We start from the raw sequence: 19,957 nt of genomic DNA, 5'->3' as shown, positions 1-19,957 counted from the left end.
GCAAATACCTACTTATACAAAAAACAAAAACAAAAACAAAACCCCATAAATAGTAGCATATCATATGCCGTTTTTACTTAGCACATTTTGGAGATCCTTCTCCAGCAGTGGGTAAAAAGTTGCCTCATTCTTTTTCAATATAAGTTGAATATAAAGGGTGTGATAGTTAAGAAATTATGGGTCATTTATTTTTGCCACTTTAATAGCAGAGCTACAACTAGATTCATCCTCAGCTTTCTGGGCCTAACTATCAAGTAGTTCAACGCTTTAACATTTTCCTCTCCCCTGTGGCTTTATTTTCATTACTAAGTTCCTCATTCTATGCCCCACTCAACCCCCATCTGAGGTTTGACATCATTATCTAACTTAGTCGACTGATCTCATTTTTGATGAGTCAAATATAATAAACCCAGATGACTTGGCTCAGATGTCCCTTCAGGACAAGTGATGAAAAAGATGAAAGGAAAGAAAATGTGTAGGACAGAGGGCTGAGAGTTTGGTGAATGTCTGAAATTTGAATATGTGTCTGTGTATCTTAATTCCTAGTCAACTATAGCTACATCCATCCCTCCCAGCTTTGCACTTGGAGACAAGGGAGACAGAAGTCTTAGCTCATATTATGAGTACACATCTCTGGACTATGGTAAGAAGTCACAGTCCCTTAGATCACTGCAGTTCACAAGGACAGACACTCAGAAATTCTGTAAATGCTATTTCTGATTCTAATTCCCCTTTTCTCTTGAGGTAAGCAAAGCAGACACATTTGCCAAGGATAGCTGAGAGTGTAAGCGCGATCCTTGCCTGGGCAGCTTCAGCCGGCCGTGTGCTAAATGCAACTTTGAACCATACCCTATAAATAGCCGTTCATTGTCAGCGCGTGTGAAAAGACAAGAGTGGGTGTGCGGCGGTAGGATGCAGGCCTAATTAAGTAGTTGCGTCTGCGCAGGGTTCCAAGCGAAGAGCCGTTGCGACTGATAATCCAGTCAGTAGGCAACTGCGAGGGTTTGCTCCTGACGGCACATAGACCGAAGCGAAGCGGTTCAATGCTGGCTTTGACTCCGACCATGGCAAAAATCATCTTGAGGCACCTCATAGAGACTCCGGTGCGCTACGAGGAGGAGTTTGAAGCTCGAGGTTTGGAAGACTGCAGGCTGGATCATGCTTTATACGCGCTGCCGGGGCCAACCACGGTGGACGTGAGCAAAGCCAGGGCGGCCCAGGCTCCTCGGGTGGACTCAATGGTGGAGATGCCGACCCAAGAAGGCAAGTCCCGCTTCCAGATCCTGCTGGACGTGGTCCAGTTCCTCCCCGAGGATATCATCATTCAGACCTTCGAAGGCTGGCTGCTGATCAAGGCTCAGCACGGAACCAGAATGGATGAGCATGGTTTTATCTCAAGAAGCTTCACCCGTCAGTATAAGCTGCCAGATGGCATTGAGACCAAAGATTTGTCTGCCATCCTCTGTCACGATGGAATTCTGGTGGTGGAAGTAAAGGATCCAGTTGGGACTAATTGACATCAATTCCTGTTCTCACGGCTCCAGGAAGATTAGAGTTCAGCCAATGGTACCACAGGGAATGTTTGTATTAACCACATTTGAAATGGTTTTTGTGAAGATTAAAAGTAGAGACATAGTTCCTGGTATGTTGAGGTTGTTTTTGTTGTTCTCCCTCAGAGAGGAAAATTGTTAAATGTTCCTACCGTTCAAAGCGATGCTATTCTTACACCCGAAACAGTGACAGTTTAGCAGGTGGGTTTCAGACTAGTGAAGACTCAGAATTATTTCCTTGTTACTCCAACAATGCCACAGAATCTGCTTTTGTAATAATTGATGGCAAAAGAACCATACTGATATCTTATCCATTTTATGAAGACTCTTTATATTGCTAAAAAAAGCTGTGATTCCCTTCACTTGACAAGCTCTTCTTTTCCGTGAATTTTAATTGAAGTGGAACTTTGTAAATATAGAGTGTGAAGGTTAAAATACAGTACTTCGAAATTGGATCTGAAATATATTTATGATTCACTACAGCTGTCACTGCCTTAAACATAATATTGGAATGTTCAGATATGAATTTTATTTTTAAAAAGCTCTAAATATGTACCCCATTTTTAAAAAGATGAACTGAATCCTATTTGAATGTATTTTTGACAACAGCATATGTTCTGTGGATATTTATGCGATTGTACAAAGATATGTGTTGACTCCTACCCTTATAAGTTCGTAATGAGAAACCACTTTTAAAAGTACAGTTACTGAATTAAAGAGTTTTAATCTGTGTTCTTTGATGCTGTTTAAAAGTTTAGATTTCAGAAGATGGCAAAATGTACTGCATCTGCTCTCTCTGCATAATCCTCGGCTTTAAATAGCCTGGCAGGTCGGGGAGGTTCCCAGGCCTGGGCTCACACAGGGGGCTAAGTTTCTACAGTGCACTGCCGAGTGCTGCTTCAGCTGAAGGGAAGGGCTGAGACGTTGGAGGTTCAGGATTTGCTTTAGTAGGAGTACTGCCATCAACAGCTGGTCTCTGGGTCATTCCAAACATTTGCTATCTCATTCTGTACATGCTAAATATTTCTCGGGAGGAAGTAGCCGCCTTTACCCTGCACCCACCGTGTGCTGCTGGGGAGTCTGTGCACGGCTCTGGGAATAGAAGAGGCTGGGTGTGGAAAGAGCCAGGGCAGACTCAGGCCACTGACAGCACCCCTGTGCTACTCCATGGTGCATGGCGTGTAGTTCTGGTGAAAACAGGAGAGATACAGAGCAATAGAAAAAGAAATCAAACAGTTCTAAAAGTAGTTTTGAAAACAAATGTGATCAGAGACATTTGTTTACAATATAATTAAACTGAAATAATTATGAAGCTGTATGTTAATGTTTATCCACCGAGGTTTGTGCATCTAACTCTAAGAAATTTTGTTTGACAAAGTGACTATCACGGACCAGCTCTGCTACGTTACAAAGAATCGTAGTTATTGGGATTACATCTACTAATATGATTAGAGCTGGGATACCATTTGTCCCACATTAGATTATTCTTTCCCAATGTTTGGCAGGATGGTGTGAAAACCAACTAGTGCTTTGAGAAAACAACCAACCAACCAACCAACCAACAAAAAACCCCTCTCATTTGGCCTTAACCTTACTCTAGATGAGGTCCTACTTCTGGGAAAATTCGGGAAGTAAAAATCTTACCACGAGGAGCCACTGAGAGAAACTTTTCCTTTAAAAATGAATACTAAAATAATCACATCATCCAATTAGTCTTTATTTGTTTCTAAGATACATTTTAAAGTATTATGCAGCCAATTTTTTTGATTTGAAAAATATACGAAACACTATAACAAAAAATATTTCTTACTCTTTTACTATCATGAAGTTGTTACATGAAATTTCTAGTTCAGTCTTCCCCTACGTATAAATACATGTATTGCTTTTCACAAGATTATATTTGCATGGAGTTTGATATCCCAGTAGTCCTGTTTACTGTCTGTTGCCTGCCTCACTTTGTGCCAACCAAACCCATCCTTTGCCTTCGTCGGCCCCACTCTGAGCCCAAGCAGGCTGACCCCGATGGGCCACATCATTCTTGTTTCAACTAGGTTCAGCCAATGGGAGTGCTGACAGTGAGCCAGTGACAGAAGATTAGTGGGTAGGAGGGGAAAAAGGGCAGGGCATATCCTTCTGTCAACCTGCCACAGATGAGGTGTTGGCAGGCCTGTGTCCCTCGATGATTACACCTCTGGAGAGGTGGCCACTCCTCCAGGGCTCCCACTTGTGCTGGGCTCAGGAGTCTTAACAGTTTCTTCCTTTTGTCCCTTCAGCATTTGGGGTGGCAATGTTTTCTGCCTTTCTTGTCCTGGGTGCTTCACCATCCCCTACTGCTTCTCTTTACTTGTCCACTTTCCCATAAATGGTCTCTTCATTAAAGTCCTTTCAGGTGATGGAATTCTGATTCCTGCCAGAACTCTGACTGCTTGACTTCTTCCTTTTTTTTTAAGTTTTTTTTTTTTTTTTGAGAGAGAGAGAGAGAGAGAGAGAGAGAGAGAGAATGAGCAAGAGCAAGCAGGTGCATGAGAGCCGGTGAGAGGCAGAGAGAGAGGGAGAAAGAGAGAGAATCCCAAACCTACACTGAGGGATTGACTGAGCCACCCAGCTGTCCCATTACTGTTTGACTTCTTAAGTGATTTTTTTTTAAGTGCATCACTTGCTTTTACTACCAAACATTAACCGATTTGTAATGGCTATGCACTATTCCAACAAAGATAAACAGTATTCTAATTTAACCATTCCTTTTCACTACTGGTCCCAACAGGAAACAGGTAACAATGTCAAAACTGAAATCATTCAAATTGGAGTGATTTACTTATAAAGAGACACGTTCCAAAGGAGTGGGCAGGGTGAAGAAGAGTTTCAAGGGATAGGGTATAACCTGAGGGTAGCAGGGTGGAGCTGTTATATCCCCTGGGTCCAAAGGAATGACAGGAGGAAGCTTGTCTCAGAGATCAAGAAAGTCAGATGGAGAAGACCACCAGCTGTGACTTTCATATGACGGACACAACCAGCCCCAGGTGACCTCTCTCAGGTGCTAGAAGAATAAATACTTTCTCCCTCTAATCTCCCACCATGGCACCCTATTGGGACTTAAGTGATAACCAGAAGGTGTGGGCACCCTGTTGATATAGTTCAACAGCCTCCCAGGGCAGAGGACAGGGTGGGAAAAAGGTGGAGAGTGACTCCTGGGGGCAAGGAGAAAAGTATCCAGCACTCCTGTAAAGTGAATACTCTTGTTATAGCTCTCTTAGAAAAACCTGTCCTACAAAATACAGCCTGAGACAAGGAATGAAGTGCTGGCACTCTATTTGGGAAGGGCACACCCAGACTGGTAAAAGTGAGAAGTTAGGGGGGAAAGAGGCATGGAAAAAAAAAGGGAAGCAACGTGAGGTGATGTGTTGCCATGCTGGCCCCCAGTTCACAATGAGCTATGAAGAGACTCAGCAGGCTCTTGGCAAGGATGTTGGTTTAGTACCTGGAACTTCTTCCGAAGATCTTTGGGAAGAAATAAAATCTTAAAGCAATCTACAGGAAAGAAAGAAGAGGGAATTTGCTTGCCCCAGTCCCTACTATTTCCTGTTTTCCCTTTAGCTCACAGGGTGTAGACTCTCCTGCACTTCTGGGGTATATCGCCCAACCCCTTAGCGGCTGCTCAGAAAACCAGACCCCATGTCCCACGGTGTGACATTTCATCCATGCCGGGAGCAGAAGGATGACCTAGCATGGTCAGGGCTCACGCCGGGTGAGAAACACAGGCTCGGGGTTTCAACTTGGCTTCCAGTCACCTTGGGAGACTTGGCAATGGCTCTGGTGGCAGCACCATGGTCTGGGAGGCAGGTGACACCCTCAGAAAAGAGAAGGCAGATGGAAAGGCACACAGAGTTTGTATCCACCGGGACCCCAAATCTAGAACTGCAGGAAGGGGGAGCCAGGCAAATCACACAGGCCTACAGCATATTGCCTATGTACCCCAGACTGCTTTCAAAATTTAGGGACTCTAATATCATCTTATATTTTTATCTAATTTTTTACTTGCTTAAGTGTAAAAATCAGTTCTCTTAAACTTCTCCAGGACTTTTCTTTTCCTGTAGATTGTGGATCAAAGTTTTGTTTTTGTTTTAAGCTGTCATCTCTTATCCTGGAAGCCCAGAAGTCATTGAAGACTTTAGTTCCCATTGACCTCCCTGAGTCCGAACCGCACTGGAATCCCGAACGTGCCCTTGCCTTACTTCTCACCTACTGGTGATGATCTGAGAATTGCTGTCAGTGGTCATTGTGATTTTAAAAAACACAAATGGTATGGTGCCTGGGTGGCTCAGTCGGTTAAACGTCCGACTTTGGCTCAGGTCATGATCTCTTGGTTCCTGGGCTCAAGCCCTGCGTCGGGCTCTGTGCTGACAGCTCAGAGCCTGGAACTTACTTAGGATTCTGTGTCTCCCTCTCTCTCTGCCCCTCCCCCACTCACGCTCTGTCTTTCTGTCTGTCTCTCTCAAAAATAAATAAACATTAAAAAAACCCCACAAATGGTATACAATATCAGTGGAAAAAAATCAAAACACCTCAAATCATTTCATCAAGCTTAACAAAAATATTTGTAACTAGTTTACTACTGTTTCTTCAGAGATTCTCAAATAATTAGTTGGAAAAAAGAATAAAAATGTTGGTTTGGTATGCTAATTTACAGCTCACATATTACATGTTGAAAATAACTCTGTCTTAGCAACTGAGTTAGCCAGATGTCCTCCCCAAAATATGAGACAGTATTTTAAATTTGAAAAATATATGCTGCTAAGTAATATATGCTGCTAAGTAAATGTTTTCTTCTACATTTCCTCAGCATTGTTTAATACACAAGAGCATGCATGTATATACACAATATACTTATAAAATCCTGTGTATTAATGTCTTCTAACTTCAAGGACAAATACAAGGAAAATCTATTGCAGTAAGACAAAATGGTCTCTATTCTTTGATCCCATTCTTTGTAATTTGTTGAGATTTTTTTCATGACCTGATACATAATTATTTTAAAAAATGTACCATATATATGTGAAAATAATTTATAGAGTGTGTGTATATTTATATACAAATTTTCTATTTGGAGTGTGTGTATATATATATATGTATATGTATATGTACACACACACACATATATATGTATTTGCAATTTTGTTGGTTCACCTGTCCTTCCTTTTTTTGGTTGTTTGTGGCAAATAGAAACACACAGATTGGCATTTAAAAATCCTTCGGTATGAAAGGACAGTTTAAAATTAAAAAAAAATTTGGTCCATTTTTTCTTTTGTATATTTCCAGGTTATGTTGTCATGTGATTATACATTTGTGATTTCTCTCAATTGGATTATATCTTATATTATTATGTAGGCCCATTCTATCTCCATGTAATGCTTTTACCATTAAATTGTTTTGCCTGATAATATCATTTTTTGTTTCATGCTTTGCATGACATCTTTTTTATTACATATTCAATGTACCTTTGTTTTAAGCTTGTTTCTTAGAAGCAGTAGCATGTAGCTTGATTTTTAAAATATAATCTGATAATCTAATAAATGAATTGAGCTCAGTTCTTACTGCATGAAATATTTAGATGTATTTCTTACTGTGTGTATTTATCATGATTTCCCTTTGATTTTTTTTCCTTTTCTGTCTTTGGATTATCAAGTTTTCTAAGCTTATATCCTTGTTTTTTTCTCTTCACCTTTAAGGTGTTAAAATGTAAACATTGTCAGAAAATTTATAGGTTAGTATACATGTTTGAAGGAGAATAATAAAAGCGTAAAAACATAGACATTTTAAATTATTTAATATTTTTGGGGGTGCCTGGGTGCCTCAGTCGGTTAAGAGTCTGACTCTTGGTTTTGGCTCAGGTCATAATCTCACAGTTCCTTTGGCTAGAGGCCCATGTCGGGCTCTGCAATGACAGGGTGGAGCTTGCTTGGGATTCCCTCTCTCCCTCTCTCTTTGCCTCTCCCCTGCTTGTGCTCTCTCTCTCTTTGTCTCTCTCAAAATAAATAAACACTTAAAAAAATAATTTAATGTTTCTATCCTTCTCCTGGGTGTTGGAAGAATATTTGTGTCCTTACAACCCACTGAATCCCCTTCCCCATCTTGCTGCCATTGTTAATTTTAGTTTTACCTTTAACTATCGATTGTTAAAATCTCAGTACTAAAAAATTTTTTTATGAATTTGTGTGCTTCTCTTTATTGTTTTCCACAGTTTACCTTCTGGGTTTCTTTCTCTTCCCAAGGCACCTTGTTATTTTTGCAAGGGTCTGTACATGGAAAAATCTCAGTCTGTATCACACTGCTTCATTCTTGAATAATATTAGGAGGGTTTAAAATTGTGGATGAACAGTTATTTCGCCTCAGCCCTGTTCTGTGCCCCAGGGGACTGCCCTCTGATTTCAGGTTGGATTCACCCAATGGAAGGCACAAGCAAGACAGCAGCATGTAGAATGACAGAGAGATTGGGGCATTTTTTTCTCTGACTCTTTCTGCTTTGGTTCCAGGTTCTGGCAGAGGCTGCCTCCCTCTGATGTACAGCTATGATGAGTGGCCCCCTTCCCCCCCGCCCCCTGCTCTAGCCCAAATTGAGCAAGTAGTTCTGTCTCCCTTCCCTATATTCCTTCAGGCTCAATAGGGTAATGGCTTCCCACCATTACTGGTCTCTGGGTGCCTACAATTGTACACCAATTTTAATGTGTGGGTTGTTTTTTTTTTTTTTTTTTCTGATACCACCAAGCCATTCTAGGACACCAGCTTGGTGTCCCATAATTCAACTCAATTCTAATACTATCTACCCAGAGAGAGCATCGGATCCCACAGGTCAAGTGTTCAGTCCCACAAGACTGCCCTCCTCCCATTTCAGATACCAATCACAAACCCAAGTTCTCACCTATACTTTTGACCGACTGGCCATAGATTAGAGGGTCCAAAGACCCACTCCCTGGTTTCAGTTAATTTGCTACAGTGGCTCACAGAACTCAGAAAAACATTTTGTTTAGTAGATTACCAGTTTATTATAAAAGAATGTAATTCAGGAAGAGCCAGATGGAAGGGATGCACAGGGCTGGATACAGGGAAAGAGTGTGGAGCTTCCATGACCTTGCCAGGTGCACCACTTTCCCCAAATCTCCAGGTGTTCACCAACCCAGACACTCTGTGAACACATCCTTTTGGGTTTTTATGACGCTTCATTACATAGGCATGCTTGATTAACTCATCGGTCATGGATGAACTGAATTCAATCTCTGGCCCCTCTACGCTACTTAGAGGTTCCTGGGTGGGATGGGAAGTTCCAGCCCACTAACCACAGAGTTGGCTCTCCTGGCAACAAGCCCCATCCTTAGGTTACTTCAGGGTTTTCCAAAAGTCACCATTAGCATAACAAAAGACACCTCTGAAGTACCCAACTTTTAGAAAATTCCAAGGGTTTTAGGGGCTAGAAACTGGGATGAAGACCAAATATGTATTTCTTATCAGAAATCATAACATCTTAGTGCCTCAGCGTTTTTGTTGTTTTCTCAGCCCTGTTCACATCTCTGTAAATCATCCCTTTATTATAGGTTTTTAAAAAAATCCAAGCTGAGTATGCCTTTTGTTTCCCTCTAGAACTCTGAATGATGTCTTCACCTATAATATCCTTCTTGTGGCATGAGAAAGGCCCTGTTTAAACAAACAAACAAGAAGACAACAACAAAAAGCAGGAAAACATAGGAGACTTTATGAATTAAAAAAGATTTACGACGTTTTGAATTTAATTCTATGTTTGAGACCAAAAAGGATGACTTTCAATGTTGCTGAATATTGTAAACAACAACAACAACAAAAACCCTATTAGCTCCTGGTTTGTTTCTCCTTCTGTTGGTAGTATTAAGGTTCTTGATATAATTTTAGAGTGATAGAACAAGAATTAAAGAATCTATTCTAATGATATAATAAAACCTTGCACAAAAATGTGTCAGGCATTCTTTAATTTGAAGTATTGGAAATATAAGCAATTTGTTAAGCAAACTACAGTCTATCCATAGTATAAAATTCTATTCTACCATTAAAAATCATCTAGAAAAATATTGAATGGAGTGGAAAAATGCTCACTAAAATTAAGGACAGAAGCAAGTTACAAAAGGTGCACAAAATTCCCACCTTTAATTTCAGTGGGCATATTTTCATGTCAATATGTTTTTTTTTAGGACATGATTTTCATGGCAGTGTTGTACTCTGTCATATGGATATGCCATAATTTATTATACGTAGAGAAGAATCAAAGCATAATCTAAAAATGTCAGAAGTGATTATATAGTTGGGATTTTAGAGTCTTTATATTTCACTGTAGAAATACAGAAAACAAATTGTTTAATAATTAGGAAAGAAACATTAAATACAGTTTAAATTCTTCTACAAATGTAGCATTTAGTAAATGATCGGCATAGTGTCTTGAAATAAAGTCCTGGCTGTACCTAGAAAGGATGTTACAATATTGGGAGAAAGCAAGTGTTCTTACTCATTTGATGAACATATCCCATCTCTACTCTACTGAGTTATTCCAAAGAAATCAGAACTTACAGGAACAACAATCTTAAGAAGTTATGATTTTATAAAGTGCAACAAGCCCAAATGATTTTCTGAAAAATTGCAATTTCAGTGCATTGCAAATTATTTTTCCAATTTAAACTGTAGATGCAGCCAGAACTTCAATTAAGCTCAGAGTTTGTTAGTGAGGAAAATCAAATGTGCTGTCTTGGCTGAACAGCAGGCCGGGAAAGCATATCACCTTTCTTCCCCTACCCTGGTGGACTCCACTGGATGAGACAGCCACCATCACTTCCCTCTGTGAAATGCTACACTGGCATTGCTATGCTCCTCAAAGCAGCTGTCAGGCACATACCATTCTCCTGAAACACTGCCCTTCAAGAGGGTGGAATTTCCCTGTGCCCTTGTTTTGTCTCCTCAAGCCCAGATCTCCAAGCACCATTCAACGTCTTAGAGAACTCAGTGTGGCTTTAATTCTCTGTTGCTGTTGAATGGGATACAATTAATTTCTTGTGGAATAAAACTGATTTTTAATTTGCCACGAAATTCTAAATAAGCTCTTTTGGTGCTAAGTCCATAAATAAACTTTATCCCCGGGACAAGGAAGAAATAACTGAACCTCTAAGGATTGTAGCTTCCTGGCAAAAAAAAAAAACAAACAACCCCGACTAATTAGCAAAGTAGACTCTGAAAGCAAATAAATGTAGCAAAAAACAGGGGTTTGAGTACCAATTCTGCAGCTTTCTAGGCTGGTAATTTGGGTTAGTTTGCAAAACACCCTAATGCCTCAGTTTCCTCGTCTGTGAAATGGGGATAATTCTAGTACCTACCACATAGGGTTGTTTTGAAGATTAAGTGAGATGAAGATGTAAGGGTGACCAGTAGGCCTGGTTTGCCCAGGCCCGGGGAGTTTCTTGGGATGCAAGATTTTGAGTGCTAAGTTTGGGACATTCTGAGCAGCTTGGGATGGTTGGTCACCCTATAAAATGTCAGGTACTTTCACAATGCCTGGCATCAGTAAATGAGAGCCATTATTTCATGTATTATAAGTATCTTTGAGAACATTCCCATGGACATGTTTCCTACGCAGGTTAATTGGACACATCCTGACTTTATCTTTTATAAAGAAACTAAAACATACAATTAAAACAATAAAAAGTTTCATCAGTGGCTCAGTATCACTGCCCATTTCTAAGGTCTGCTTGGTTATTCCTAAAATTCTACAAGTCTATTTTTTTGCTTATGAAGCCAAATCTTAAAAAAACTTCACATTGCACTGTGAATTAGTATGCAAAAGTGTATTTTTCCAAAGGTACACCTATGGCAAGATAAAAAGCTTTGTCATTATAAGAAATGAACTGTAGAATAATCTTTTGAGTACAATGAATAAAAAGTCATTTAAGGCATATAAGTTTTTGGAGACAATATTCCCATCTGGAACATTTCTAGTTAAGATGGGAGACTGAGCATAGTTCTTTGTCTCTCTTACCTGTCAACCTTATTCAGTGACAAATTTCTTTTGTTCTTATTCACTGGCATTGCAGAGACTGGGGGGTGGGGTGAGGTGGGAGTGGGGGGCGCTTATCAGGTGTCCCCAGACTGTAACCAAATTCTGGCTGACCAAAAGCAGTTGGGGTCACATTGACAAATTAAGGAAAAGGGATGCAGGGCCTAGTCACTGTTTTCTAAATTTGTCTGGCTTTAAGAAATCACCCGACACTCTTATATGGATTTCCAGGTCTCTCCAATAGAGATTCTGAGTCAGGTGGAGGGTGAGGTGCCCTTGAATCTGTAATTGGTTGCTGTCCCCAGAGATGTTTATGATGGGGCAAACTGGAAATGGCTCTCCACCTATGCCTGGGTGCCTCTCAGCATTTAGTGCCCTGGAGCCAAGGACACTAAATATCACCCAGTGCTCGAGCCAACACACACAACACACAAAAGTAAAACACTGAAAACAGGATAACATTGCTTAGAATTTTAAATGGAACTCTATAGATCACTTAGACACTTGATTAATGTTTGTTAACTTAACAATATAGATATCCTAAGGAGCTAGACTGAATATAGGCTGATCTGGTCATTTTCCAGCAGATAACACCCTCTTTGAGAGAATAAGGGAGAACTGCTTCCATGCAGGCAATTATTTTAAGTGATTTAGTCCTGCTATTATTTTCTTCAAAGGTTACACAATGCTATGTTTTAAATATAACACTAGGGAAAGACGTACACTGTTCTTTCCAGAATGGACATGCTAAAAGAAAAGAAATAACTATGTATGGAAAGATACGTTTTAACAAGTCTTATTCTTCATTTCCTTTCTCTTCACTGCTCATCAACATGGCATGCACAGTGCTTGTCCTTAGTTTCTATCTCTACTCTCTCTATGGTGGTTCCCAGATGTTTTTAACTAGTTCCTATATCGGTGAGGTTTCATTTGCCTTGGGTTCTATCTTATTTTGTTTTTCTTCTTGTATTCTCCTCTTCCATAAATGCCTTAATTTCCCCCCTGTGTTTACTTTCTGCCCATCTGCTTCCCTTTCTTTCATTTTCTCTGTAGCATTTACTCCCTCCCAGTTTTTCACCTAGAGTCGCTGAATTACTCCTTGGCTCTTACAGGCCAGACGCCTGGTACAGGATGACCAACCGTCTCAGTTCTCTGTACAAAACCCACTCAGGCCCAGGACGACCAGGATAGTTGATCTCTCTACTTAACCAGTAACCTGGGGAAAGAATATATTGGTACTAAGTTTAGGGGAGGAGTAACTACACTAGGTAGTACCCAACTGTGTGGCTGCAGTTTTTAAATTATCAAGTGTTGGGAGAAAATGCAAATGCGAATAAAACATATAAAGGTGTTAACCAATTATTGGCGAGATTCAGATGACCCGAAGGACCAGAGACAAGTATGTGAGTCAAGGAGACTTTGGAGATCGTGTGAGAGACTCAGTTGGGTCTTTAGAGCTACAGGCTGTGAGGTTTGTATACAGCCCAGAGTACTCTATGCCCTACTCCTGGAGAAAATAGGACACTCTTTGCACTGAGGAGTTTGAATTGAATAAAAACTATGGTACTGACAATGAAGTGTATTCCAGAGTAACTGACAACTCAGGAGGAGAGGCTACGAGGGCAACAGCATGGCTCTCCCTGCTCCTGGGAAGCATTGTCAAGGCTGAGTCCCACCAGTCTGGATTGCAGGGTCTGGGAATTCCCAGTGCAAGTTCCATTAGGGCTTAGCAGAGCCGTAAGATTTTCTGTGGCTCCTTCTAGTCCTCCTAATTACACAAGTAAGGGGCTACAACTCCTGACCAAAACAAGCTTCACCACATCTTTCTACTATTTAAGGTACTGTTCCTTTTTTATCTTCAGATTGTGTTCGATTGTGCCAGTATCCTGGTAGAAGGCCATACTAAAATGCAGCTAATCTCTGCTAAGATTTTAACTGATGACTTGAGGTATTATTTTATTTTTAGGAGCCATATGAAGAATAAGTTGGTCATCCCTTCACTTCCCCTGTGAGAGAGGAGTCCTGCTTCCAGGCACACACAATGCCTGTTTGACAAATTAACTTAGACCATTCTGAATACATGATTAATTCTTTTAGAATTCATTCATTCTTGTGGAAAGCATAGAACTGTGGGATTATTAACGGATGAAGGAAGTGGAATTCAGGACTCTAACACAGTTATGTGGGAAGTCAGACTACACCATCCTTCCTGGCTTTCATTTGGGAAACTGCTGATTGAACATTTGCTACGTACTGGGCACTATATTCGGTGTTGCAGACACAACAATGGAAGCACTAGAATTATTGACCTCAAGGCACTTACACAAAGGTTTTTTAAAAGTCACATACATATGAACAAAGAGCTTTAATAAGGGTTACAGATATTAGTGTAGAAGCATATTCAGGTTACAAGGTAGGTACAAAGAAGGGCATGGTCAGTTCTACCTGGGCTGAGGGGTGTGGCTGTGGTCACTTTATGATCTAGTCTACTAGCTCTGGAGGATAAGGATGAGGATTGTTTTATGACCTGTGTATCTCTAATGCCTTGCATATAGTAGGTGCTCAGTAAGTAGTTTTTAAATGAACAACAGATGGTGTTGCCATAGAGCATGGGGGGTGTGAAGCAGTGTAAGCAGTTTAGCCCAAGGGTTCGAGGTCCTACATGATTGGGATCCTGCCTGCCTCTCCTGCTGTGTCTCCCATGCGCTGCTCCCCTTCTGTCTTGCTGAGGAGTTTGAGCTTTAGCCTGAAGGCAGTGGGGGCCCACAGGGGAGTCTTAAGCAGGGCTGTGACATAATTAGCCTGGTGTTTTAGAAAGAGAACTCTGGCTGCAGTGTGAAGGACGGATAAGAAAAGGATGACTTAAGCTGGGAAGATCATCATTAGTGGTAGTAGTTCACGTGGGACAATAGACAGGATAATCGCCTGGTAAACTTTCAGGGCCAACCCCAAACCATTTGAATCAGAATCTCTGGAGATGGGATCCAGATGTCAGAGGTTTCTAAATTGTCCTGGTGATTCCAATGAGAAACCAAGGTTCAGAATCACTAGCGGAAGTTTAGATAGTTGCAGAATGAAAAAAGGGGGGCATAGATACACGGCTGTTAGATGTAGAGGAAGCATAATTAGTTAACAGAGCAGAAGCAATGAAGATAGAGAAGGAATTGAATTACTCACAGGTTGTGGTTGGAGTCATGGAAATTAGGAGATAGAGTGACCAAACTTTCCCATTTGCCAAGGAGTATCATGGTTTTATACTGAAACAGGTCCCTTATCCCTGGGGAACTGATCACCCTACAGGGAAACATCACCATCCAAGATAGGCAGTGAAGGATCAGAGTGCAGCTGGGGGGAAAGATGATTAATGTTAAACACGGGTAACAGCTGCTGAGTATTGGTGACTAACACAGACCTAAAGCTCACAGCTGAGGATCAAGTGGACTAAAGACCCCACATTCTAAATTGCTAGGAAGACAGCTGTTGAGCCTTCTATCCCTCAACAGGGCCTAAGAGGAACCAGGAAGCAGAACCAGCACCACCATCTCATACCCTACTATGAGGTCGAAAGGGAGAAGGCTGTTGCCTTTTGTGGAAGTGCACCACTCATGTAGAACTGTTTATTCCCCAAACAAGGGCAGGGGTGGGTCTGGGTTGCTTCTCCTCCTCGAAGTCAAGGGAGGGAGCTATCAACAGGACTGCTCATAGGTTTGGGGGTTTCAGTCCCTGTCTGGATAGTTATGGGGTGCTAGGCTCACTGTCCAGTTCCTGTGCTACCAGGGTAGAGGATAAGAGGATAAGGATATTGGAAGAGATGGCATAGAGGGGGGACTGCAGGGGCAAGACTGTCCCCACTCAAAGCCCAAGAGATTTGGAAGATGGATCATACATAATCCTGAAGACCTAGGAGTTGGCTGGGGTGAGTAGATCATATTTAGAGCTCTGGTTTTATTTGGGAAAGCACAGTATTGGGTGAAAAGGGGTACATATCAGAGGAATAGGACACCGGGCTGCCAGCTCGGGAGCTGGGCCTGAAATTGAGAATGAATCCCTTTCATAAGGGACCCCTAGCACCTTGAGATGCTTCTTGGGAGCAAATCACTTGTCAGATGACATTGTCAGTCTCCATCTGTCCACACTGAGCACAAGGACAATGAGCTGGGTCCCACAAGGCACTACTCCCTTTCTTATCCCTCCTCCCTAGCCATTATCTGTAAGGTATGTGATGGAATAACACTGGTAGGTGTGTGTGAGCTGGACCACATCCACACCCCCATTTTGCTGTAGGGATTAGGACAGGAGGTGAGACAGAAGACAGCCATTAACTGCATATGAAAGTAGAGGTTTGAAACAAATCACTGGATCTTGAAGATAGAAAGTCATTGTTTTAACAGCCATCAGTAACTCTTCTAAAAACTGAGAGTGACTGAAAAGTTATAGCATTGGGCTAAAATCATTAAGGAAGTCCACATTCTACGGAAGAGGGGATTTTGACACAGCAGTTATTGCCATGGCATGAACAACCTTATGGAACAGCTTAGGTAGTGAGAAACTGAAGCCTTCTACCAATAGCGAAGTGGATGCTCCAGGCACCTCAGAGGACCATGGCCCTAGTGGATAGCTTGCCTACGACCTCATGGGAAATCCTGACAGATCCTGGAACTTCCAGTCACCTGATCTGCTATGACCTGGATCTTGCTTCTGCCAAACATGACTTCTGTTGCCTTGAATAAGAAAGGATAAATCTCAGGCCCAAGAGAGAGGCCCAAGGCCTTGGAAAGTTGGGAAACAAAACAGACTATAGTTGGGTCTGTCTCCTGTGCGTGCCTGAGTCTACTTCTTCCACCAATACTGTGATACCCCTGCTCTGCATGGCAGGCTGTGCTTCTACAGACAGATTTAAAAATCCTTAGATGCTGTCATTCTCTTTCAGAGGCTTTTAGTTAATGGAATTAACTAGCTTATTTATCACTGGAATAGGGGGTGATTTAAAAAACAAACCTACATTAACTCATTTGGGGAGGACAGCTGCTCCAAGATTCCAGAGGAGAAGGGGAATTAAAAATCTGATGCAAGTCTAAGATATTTCTTTGCTGAAAGTTGCCCGATGTCTAACTCAATTGAAATGAGTGTTTGGAATATATGTGAAATTAATATAAAGTTTCCAAGTTTCCTTGTATTTTTTTTTCTAGATTTTTTTTAGCTCTATGACTTTCCATTGAACAAACTTAATATAGAAAGGCTTGGTAGGCTAAGGTTACAGAACAAACATAAGTCTTAGTCCTGTATCTCACAGATAGATAGTATGTGCTCTTTATTCATATCCTTGAAGATTAAGGTTTAAGTAGTTTCATCTTGGGGATGTGTTTCATACAGGATGAATCTGGATGCCTTTTTCTATATATAATTGGTACCATCAGGACTGAAATTTTCCATTTCCTCATATGAAAATAATAGAAGCTGCTTATTAAACAGATCCTAGACCAGGAAATGTACGGGTATTATAATGAATAATTCTAAGCTCATTATGATCTTAATTAACAGGTGAAGACTCAGGACAATACTGGAACTGATATTAACCCCGATAGCATAGAGTGCAGGCCTGATCGATTTCTATGGAGTCATTATTTAGTATATGGGATAAATTTAATGCAAATCACTGCTAAATATAGCCATGTTTGTGGAAAAATGAATTATAGCACAATTTCATACCAGAAATAATACTATCAAGATCCATCGATGTTACATGTAAAAATGGCCCCTTTCCTAGGCATAAACACTTATGTCAGGATCACCCAAAAAAATTAGTTGATGACAGTCACCCACAGGCCTAAGGTATAAATATAGTTCCTTTATGATCTAAACCATCTTGTTATATCTGGCCCTTAAATTATTACACCACATTTAAGCAAACAGGGTGGGGACTAATCAGATTAAGTGGAATTTAAAAAAAGCAATCTAGCTAGCTGTTTTGTTGGACTCTATTTAGCTGTAAATGACATTCAGAGTTGTTGCTGGTATTTATCCTACACTCTTTATAATGTCCCATCATCAAACTGAACTGCCAAATGCTCTATTAGATGGAATAACTTCTTTGGGCCTCTGGTCAGGATATCAGTTACTGGCATTATGGAAATTTTCTTTATTTTATTTAATCCTAGTCTGGGTTCACAGCTTAAATTAAGTCCTTGTTGTGCAACTGTGTGACCATGGGGAAGGTATATGACTTTCCTGATCTCCAATTACCTCACCTGTGAAATAAGGCTAATGCTGTGTAATTCACAGGTAATATACCTAAAGCACCTGGCACAGAATGGTGCCTGTAGTAGGCACTGAAGGAACAGTGGTCACCATCAAATAAAGCATGTCAGCAGGTTTGATTTGAAATTTATTTCTACTTTAGATGACTTCACGATAATAAACCTGCAACAGAATGTTAGTTCCTTTCACGCCTCGCCTCCTTAAACACACAGGAAACAAAGCAAAACACTTAGGGATACAAGACTAGATAGTGTCCTCTAGTGGTACACAGGCAAAATACATGAAGGCTATTTTCTATCCTTTCTTTCTTTCTTTCTTTCTTTCTTTCTTTCTTTCTTTCTTTCTTTCTTTCTTTGGATTCAGACTGCAATTGATCATGGAAATACAATGTAAAGCTATAAGGTGAAATATAATTAATATTTGGAAAGGATTTTAACTTTCACATCATCCTGTACCACAATAAAGAAAAACCTCCTTGTCTATTAAAATACAAATTATAGTTTAATCATATGAGCAATAAAGTCATAGAGCCAGAAACTATTTCTTTTTCAATCAAGTGTGAGCCTCTTTGATTCATTTTTGCACTTCTGATCAAGTATTACATAAAGAAATTATGTCAGTAGTTCAGTGGAATGAATTCACAGAGTTCCTTCCAATTTCATGTAGTAGTACATAATTTGGTTATTTCACAGGATTTCTGATAGTTTAGAAAAAAGTAAATGTGCCATAGAACCTTCTCCAGTGATTCTAAGTATTAGATGTCAGTCACCATCCCTTAACTTGCTATTATCAGAGCTGTTCCCAACCAGCTCTGATCTCTCACAATCCCCATTTCTACCAACACTATTGCCCTTGAAATTCAATCACAGCAGTATCAGATAGTGATTAAAAGCATGAATTCTGAAGCCCAACTGGTCTAAATTCCAGATTTACCACTTATTGACACTGTGAACTCTATGCCTCAGTTTCTTCATCTATGAAACATGAGTGTTAATACCAGCTACTTTGTAGGGTTGTTATAAGGACTGATTAAGTTCATATATGGAAAGTGATTAGAACACAGCCTGAACTTATTATTAGTGAATAGCTGTTATGTGCACATCTTTCTCAGTAGTACAGAGATTGCATGAGAGGCTTAAGATATAGGTCCTGCCCTCAAAGAGTTTAACAGTTTGCATCAAAAGTCCTTGCGGGATTGGTGGTAGGGGGTGTTTTATCCCACTTCTTGGTTTGTAGGAGGAGGACTTTTCCTTAAATACACCCTTGGCACTCACACGCTTGTCGTCTGTGGTAGAGGTGGGCTGATTTCCCTGGAGTGGAGTAGCTTTGGGGGCAACTACATGAGGAAAAGATACATTTCCCTATGCAGTCAGAGGCCCACTGGACCATCACTCAATAGTATATCCTACAATTCAGCTCAGCCAAAAATAAAGGTGATAATGTGGGCTCTACCTGCAAACCTCTTGGTATAGTTCTTCATTTATTGAGAACTCAGTTTGAAAAGCAGAGACCTATTTATTGAGGGAACCCCTGGAAACCCCAACAGAACACACTGACTCACAAAAACAATTCACTGCTAATTTGTATGGTGTGGACCTACCATACAAATGTTTTCAGAAAGGAGAGTTTGGAGTAGGCTGGAGCAATGGGAGAGACTTTCACAGAAGTGGGACTCAGGCTGGCTCTCAGAGGATGGGACTGAATTTGGATGAGGGGAGGGAGGTAAAAGAATCCTATAAACAGAGCAGTTCTTTTCTCAGACTTAACAGGAGTCTGTACTTCTGTGCAATTGGAATAAGACATAAAATATTGGGTAAAATCGGAAAGTCGTATTTCTGCTTGATAACTACATGGTGACACAGCCAAGCTATGGCAAAGAAGTTCCTCGCCACCTAGTTTTCCAATCACATGTGACCTGTCAGGAATGTTCTAAGTACACGTGTTAGGACGCTTACTCTTTACAACAACCCTATGATAGAGATAGTATTATTTCTCCCAGCTGAGGATACCAAAGCATAGAGAGGGGCAATTTGTCCAAGATCTGTAAGAGCTAGAACAGGGGTTTGAAACCAGGCAGTCTGATCCTGGA

General features: G+C 40.7%; 1 protein-coding gene across 1 annotated transcript; it reads left to right on the top strand.

Annotated features, from left to right (window-relative positions):
- The first annotated feature begins 848 nt into the window (after positions 1-848).
- On the top strand, positions 849-2,234 carry HSPB3 (heat shock protein family B (small) member 3). The gene has a single exon (XM_007076644.3). The coding sequence runs from the start codon at positions 1,044-1,046 to the stop codon at positions 1,515-1,517; it is 474 nt and encodes a 157-aa protein (XP_007076706.1). The 5' UTR covers positions 849-1,043; the 3' UTR covers positions 1,518-2,234.
- Positions 2,235-19,957: the final 17,723 nt, after the last annotated feature.

The sequence above is a fragment of the Panthera tigris genome, chromosome A1 (assembly GCF_018350195.1).
Source record: "Panthera tigris isolate Pti1 chromosome A1, P.tigris_Pti1_mat1.1, whole genome shotgun sequence".
NCBI classification, from domain to species: Eukaryota; Metazoa; Chordata; class Mammalia; order Carnivora; family Felidae; genus Panthera; species Panthera tigris.
Note: the sequence above shows the minus strand (reverse complement) of the source record. Positions and strands in the feature narration are given on the sequence as shown.